Genomic DNA, 6,852 nt, shown 5'->3' on the forward strand with positions numbered 1-6,852 from the left:
TCCAAGAGAGGTGTCCTCTTGGAGGAATATAACGTGTCCCCATTCAATCGGATCAGCCCAGGGACCTTTATCTCCCCCACCAACATATAACAGCCAAGAGAAAGCTCCCCCCTCACCTGGCAAATCACAGCATCCCGTCTGCCCCGTGGTTCGTGCCATGACTTCTTCCTTCCTGAAAGGACACAAGTCAAGCTCCTGCGGGCAAGAGAAAGGTGAACCCACCCTGAGAAGTCAAAGGCAATGCGTCAGCAAAGGGACATGGATTCCAGCCCCTAAATCCTGCCCTGCTCTAAGGATAAATCTTCCTCATTGTTGCCACCGTGGGTGAGAAAGTGTTGAGCTTCCCTTGGCACCGAATTGATACCCATGCAAATTCCTTCCTTCTCAAAACCATCGCAGGTGTAGCGGGTACTGATTTGAATAGCACAGGGTGAGGCGCAATATTTATTGTGCTCAGCCAAGCAGAAAGCCAAGCCCCAACCCATCAGCACAGATAAGTTCTTCAACCTAAACCATCTTCTCCCCAGGGAAGAGAACCCGTAAGTGCAGGGAGAGCGGTTTGATGGGGTGGCTTTGCTCGCTGGTGACCGTGACCCTGCATCCGAGCGGTCCATGCCATGCTCAGCAGTGTTGTCACCCTGTGCCCTCCCCAGGTAAATAACAACCCTTATCTCCTCATCTCTCTCCTGCTTCCCCCAAATCAGCTATTGCACAAAATGGATCACATGAGTTCCGCTGAGAAGCCCGTGAAGAACTGCTGTCGGCTCCAGACATGGTATAAATCACAGAGACATCCCAACGGGTATAAATTCTTCGGCTGACCACGCTGCAGCGACAGGAAAGCTTCTCAGCCTGTGCAAAGAGCAGAGATTGGGATCCCAGGCAGCAAACGAGGTCAGTGAATGGCTTTGAGTGGTTAATTCGCTTTGTTTCAGGCTTTGCATGGGGAATCAATGAAGCCCTAAGCTTGGCATGGGCAAGGGGGTTGAGAGGGAGTTGATAGCAGAGATAGCTCACACCCTTCTTGCCGGAACTGGTGTAAGCCATGACGTGATGTTCCAAAGATTCCCAGGGCTTTCTTACCTTACAGTGGTCTGTTCCCAGCCAGGAAGTACATTTCTCAGTGTTTAGTGGTTGATATTAAGAAATCAAACCACCTTGGCCACCTGCCCTAGGATATTTGATCCCATGAGTGCCTTTCTACTGCTTTTTCAATACCCACCTAAAGGTTGTGTGGTGATAAGGCAGCCTTGTTAAACTGAGCTGGGACCTCCCCAGCCAAAAGCATCCTGAGCAAGAGCACAGCCTTCAGGGAACCAGGAAGAGAAAGGCTGGAAATGAGCTCATCCCTCTTTTTGCGCTCCCCGTCTCAGCCTTCCCCATTCCTCTCATACGTCCTCTGCTCCTCATCACATCCTGCTTTGGTCCAGCCCTATTCAAAATGAAGTGACTCCTTTCACTCATGGGGCTCTCCTCCCAACAGCATTAACCCTCAGCTAAAGCACTGGCTGAACCATGACCGAAGAGCCCATGCGGAAGAGCAGCGAGATCGGACACGCCACCTCCAGCATGGGCTGCGGACACAAGGATGACAAAGCCAGCCTGGGCTCCAGCCAGAGAGCCTCTTTCAGCCACCAGCCCCACCAGCCTCCCTCCAAGGAAGTGTGGAAGAAGGGCGGGCGCATGTTCTCCATCCTGCTGGCAGTGCACTTGGCATTGCTGGCCTGCACGCTGGTGAGCAGCGGGGCTTTCGAGAAGATCGCTGTGCATGACTACGATGTCTTCTTCCTGCTGACTGTCATGATGCTCGTAGTCATCGTATGGATCATCTTCTACCTCTTTGGCACCTCCCGGTGCCCTGATGCCATCCTCTGCAAGGACTCCCATGCTGGGCCCATCTGGCTGAGAGGTAGGAGCTCTCGGGGGGTGAGATGGGTCGGGATGCAGGGTGGAGAGATCATGGGGGTATCAGTTATTACAGCATCCATCTGGGGCGCATCATCCTCCAGCGCTGGCGCACCATGCCCTGCTTCAGAAGGTGAGCTCAGTCCTGCCATTGGTTTCATTACCAGGTCTCTCATTATCTGCAAGAGCTCTTGGTCCTTTACACCAGGTTTCTTCCAGCCTTACCATTGCTTTTGCAAGAGCTGTCGGTCCCAGCCAGACTGAAAATCCCTTCCAGGCAAAATGAGTCTGTCGGTGCCAAGATAATTTGGGTGCCGGGAGAGGAAAAACAAGCAGAAGCAAAGCCTCTCCATGGCAATAGTTCCTCTTCATCTCATCTATCTGCATTAGCCCAAGTGAGCATGCATCCAATCACATATGTTTTGGTTCCTCAACAGGAGGCCTGATCCTGTTTGCCATTTTCAGCCTTGTGATGGATGTATTCAAAATAGGATACTACTCAAGCTTCTACAGCTGCCTGTCTGCAATCAAAATAATCTACCCCATTGTGCAAGCAATATTTGTGGTTGTCCAGGTAAGAAGGTTGTGCACTGTCTGCGGGATGGGTAAAGAGACAGAGCCCCCAGTGGAAGCTGGAGCTCTCACCTCATGGACATAGTTCAACTCCCCCTGCAAATGGAAGTGGCTTCACTCAGCCTTTACCCAGCTCATGTCATCCAACCACAATAGCTCCCAGCTGTGGCAACTCACTTTAAGGCATGGGTTTAAACTTGTTCTCATCCTGTGACATTCTGGCTTATGGCAGGATGCTTGTCACAGCCTGCATCCATCTGGGTCTCGTTTCCCATGAGGAGCAGAGAGGGAGGACAGTCAGGGCAGGGACTGCTTTGCAGTTTGAAGTCCTGCATAGGGGACCATCTGCTCTGGGACAATGCCAAGCAGAGAATAGGTCAGATAGGGACAATTTAGACAGAAACAGGGCCACGGGGAGAGCAATAGCAGTGGGACAGGGCAGGAGAAGCAAAGAAAGAACAGACCACATCCACCAAAGGGCCAGGATTATGGGTTAGTGGGCTGGGTGCAGATGGACCCAAGAAAGAGAGGCTCCTGTTGGGCAGAGTAATCTCCACTTCAGAACAATGTGATTTGCTCGCTTGCTTTGTTGGCAATAACAACTCCTCTTCTCGCCCCTGCCAGACGTACTTCCTGTGGGTCTCTGCCAAGGACTGCGTCCACGTGCACCTGAACGTCACCAGGTGAGCACTGATGCTCTTTGAAATCCCACTGACCCAGAAGAGCCTGGGCCACTGCAAACCCGCTGCGTGCTCAATCACACAGCTAAGGCGCAGCAAGGGGATAATCCCATCTGCCTTAATCCTGGGCACAGCTAAACCCAGTCAGTCTTCAACCAGCCTTAGAACCCAGCTCAAGTGGTTGAGGTTTATAGCCTATGGATGTAGCAGGGTTGGGATTCAGTTTAAGCATCCAAACATTACTTAAAGCAGATTAGTATTAACTAAACAATTAGCATTAAATGATTCACAGCTGACTTTTGCTTCCATGGGGAAGACAACGATGCAGTGGGCAAGCCTCAGCCTAAAACAAGATCCAGTTTTGCAAGACTGGATCTACTGGAGACCAACCCAGACCTGTTAATCTATTCACTATTGAGAAGCTCTTCCACGGGCAACAAGAGGAATCAGGTCGTTCTAATTCTCATGATCACGGACCAAAAACAGGCAGAGAGCTACATAACCTAGGGCAAATGCTTTGATTTCATGAACCTTCTTCTTCTGCAGGTGCGGCTTGATGCTAACTCTGACTACAAACTTAGCAGTGTGGATGTCAGCAGTGACAGATGAGTCTGTTCACAAAGCACATTCGAAGCTGAAGAAGAATGTGACAGATGAAATCTTCAGGTGGCTTTTGAAAGGTAATTTGCCCATTTGTGGAGCCATCCCATCCAGGGAAGGAGCCCACGAGGTAGAAATTGCTCTGCAAGTCTGGTTTTACCCCTATTCAGAAGGCCTGTCGAGAGCTGAAGGCTCATTTAACTAAGCTGGTATGTTAAGAGACAGGTCCTAATGTTCATGTCTTGATCTGTATCACAGTGGAGTCAGAAAGGTGGAAGGTTCTGTACAAATAGGATGGGAATGCAGGGAAGGAAAAGAGAGATATTTAACCTGCACCTAACTTCAGACAGATCGTGAGCACCAGAAAGCTGAGATTGTAACGTCCTTGTTTTCAAAGTGGTCACATATTCTTCTGTTTCTTCTGTCCTTGGCCTTGTTTTTCACTGACCCTGAGTATCCGGTTCTTCAGGGCTGCTAACAAGGGCTGGTTCTTGTTTTCATACCACTGCATCTGTGTGTTTCTATCTTGTTCCAGCGGGAATGAGGAGTAGCTCACCTGAAGAATGCAATTGCAACAGCCAAATCTGCCAGGTCTTCAAGAACGGTTACTTCTGGCTGTACCCCTTCAACATTGAGTACAGCCTCTTCGCCTCTGCCATGGTCTATGTCATGTGGAAGAACGTTGGGCGCTTCATAGACCACCACTCCCACCACATTCACCGCCTGAAGTTCAGGCTCTTCCGAAGGACCTTCTTTGTAGGCATTGTGTTGGGCCTCATCACCCTGGTGAGTGGTTTGGGAGTCCTCATTCTTTATGAGGTGCAGGTAAATTCCAGCACTGAATCCAGCAAGAAGAGCCAAGCCCTCTCCATGTACTACATCTTCAACATTGTTTGCCTGGGGCTGATGTCTCTTGTCTGCATTGGTGGCTCTGTCATCTACCGGTTTGACAAGAGAGACATGGATCGGCACAAGAACCCCACCAGAACCCTGGACGTGGCCCTGCTCATGGGTGCAGCCCTGGGGCAGTACGCTATTTCTTACTATTCCATCGTGGCCATTGTAGCCAGCACACCAAGGGACGCTATCAGTGCGCTCAACCTCACCTATGCCCTCCTCATGATTGCTCAGCACACCTTCCAGAACATCTTCATTATCGAAGGCCTCCATCGGCAGCCCCCCAAGGAGGACCACAAGCATGATTCCCACCAGAAGGATCTCTATGGACTCACCTTTGTCAACATCAGTGCCGTGTCCCTCCGGATGCCAGACGGAGGCAGCACCTTGGCCCCTAGCACTGTCTCTGGCTCAGAAGCCATCCATCCTTCCGACCTCGTGAGGTCCCTCACTGCTCCCAAGAAGATGAACTGGAGGAGGAAGTTCTTAAAGGAGATCTCCATGTTCCTCCTGCTGAGCAATATCATAGTGAGTACCTGCAGGGAGAAGAGGTTGTCAGGGTGGGGGGGACAGAAGCAAGCACAAGAGAGAAGTGCCTGGGAAGGAAAGGATGCAGCCCTTGCAAATCAGGTCCTTTCTGTGCCTTCCCTACCCAGAGAGCACACTGAGATTTGTATGTGCAGACAGCTGATATTCCCTTGTCACTTAAAAGGAAGAGCGACTGCCCTGGAGCTAAGACATTTTAGGCTGCACCAACATGACCAGACAATAAAATCAGTGGGTACAAGAGCCGAATCAGGTTTGGTATTTCTTATTCGGTATTAGCAGATGTGCAGAATAGTTTATTAAAAGCAATAAAATACATTAAACCCTTCCCTAGATCCCCAAAGAAAGGATAAGAAGGGACAAATACCTGGGTTTTCTTGAGAAATGGCAGCACATCTCAAAATCCATGGCTTAGGAGCCCAGCTGCTGTGAAGAGAAAGTGGACAACTTCAGCTGGGGTTTCCACTTCCAGGGGACCGCAATTCCCTACAAAAGGAGCATAGGGTTACAGCTGCACCTCCAGAGAAGCCAAGCCCATGCTGTGCCTCTAGAGACCCTCAGCTAGTCATTCACATCATGTCCTCACACTGATCTGACGCTTATTCTCACAGCGGATGAGCTGACAACCCTCATGTAGCTACATACACACACAGCGGCTGGGCTGCTGAGCAGGGAGCACACAACGGAGCCTAAGATGCTGCCAGCTCAGCCTTGCCCTCCCTTGCTCCATCCAATGAGTCCGACCAGGGCAGGCTCATGCTCACACACAACGTGCTCAAGTTCTCCCCCTGGTGAGTGCTTTAGCGCTTGGTTTGAGCCTGTCTCTGAATCGAAAGTGAGCCTAGATCATACATCATCATGGAATCATAGAATCACAGAATGGTTTGGGGTGGAAAGGAGCTTAAGATCATCCAGTTCCAACCCCATGCAATGGGCAGGGACACCTCACACTAAACCAGGCCACCCAAGGCTCCGTCCAACCTGGCCTTGAACACCACGAGGGATGGAGCATTCACAACCTCCCTGGGCAACCCATCCCAGTGCCTCACCACCCTAACAGGAAAGAATTTCCTCCTTATATCCAATCTAAACTTCCCCTGTTTAAAATATATACACACACATTATATATATATATTATATAGTGTTTTATACACTAAGTAAAAGTCTTCTTCAGAACTAAAGCCTTACCTTAGTGGAAGCACAGGCTCCTAACATGCTCAGGTCTCTCTCAGTAGCTGTGATTGCGGGTGCTTGCTCACTGCAGTGCCGTTCTGTTTCCTCCAACAGCTCTGGATCATGCCAGCCTTCGGTGCCCGGCCCCAGTTTGACAACGACACAGAACTGAACTTCTATGGTGATTCCATGTGGCCGGCCATCGTGGATATTTGCCTGCCATTTGGGATCTTCTACCGAATGCATGCGGTGGCCAGTTTGCTGGAGGTCTACATCATGTCCTAAAGAGCTCTCTTGCAAGGAAGATGCGTTCCTCCTCAACCAATCTGCCTTATTCCTTACCCTGGGGCTGGGAGACTGCCCTGATGTCCCCAAGGGTCCCCCAGCACTGCCTGAATCGTGTCCCTTTGCAGTGTTGGGGCATTTATGAATCGCCAGTGCAGATCATCCAGACATAGTCCAGATTCTATTTTTGCTA

General features: G+C 50.4%; 1 protein-coding gene across 1 annotated transcript; it reads left to right on the plus strand.

The window, feature by feature from the left end:
- Positions 1-238: 238 nt before the first annotated feature.
- On the plus strand, positions 239-6,852 carry OTOP2 (otopetrin 2). The gene is made up of 7 exons (XM_061377032.1): positions 239-894; positions 1,484-1,909; positions 2,343-2,479; positions 3,103-3,161; positions 3,705-3,838; positions 4,294-5,183; positions 6,489-6,852. Exons 2-7 carry the CDS (start codon positions 1,516-1,518, stop codon positions 6,657-6,659), a joined length of 1,785 nt encoding a protein of 594 aa, XP_061233016.1. The 5' UTR covers positions 239-894; positions 1,484-1,515; the 3' UTR covers positions 6,660-6,852.

This window comes from Neopsephotus bourkii, unplaced genomic scaffold, assembly GCF_033783945.1.
Source record: "Neopsephotus bourkii isolate Nb327-2 ecotype Australia unplaced genomic scaffold, CSIRO-AGI_Nbou_v1 NB_1749, whole genome shotgun sequence".
Taxonomy (NCBI): domain Eukaryota; kingdom Metazoa; phylum Chordata; class Aves; order Psittaciformes; family Psittacidae; genus Neopsephotus; species Neopsephotus bourkii.

Excerpts from the sequence above, each read along its gene's own strand:
- OTOP2 (XM_061377032.1), top strand. The coding sequence starts at position 1,516 with ATGACCGAAGAGCCCATGCGGAAGAGCAGCGAGATCGGACACGCCACC. Across the intron at positions 3,162-3,704 it reads GTGCACCTGAACGTCACCAG|GTGCGGCTTGATGCTAACTC; the intron begins GTGAGCACTGAT and ends CTTCTTCTGCAG. Across the intron at positions 3,839-4,293 it reads CTTCAGGTGGCTTTTGAAAG|CGGGAATGAGGAGTAGCTCA; the intron begins GTAATTTGCCCA and ends ATCTTGTTCCAG.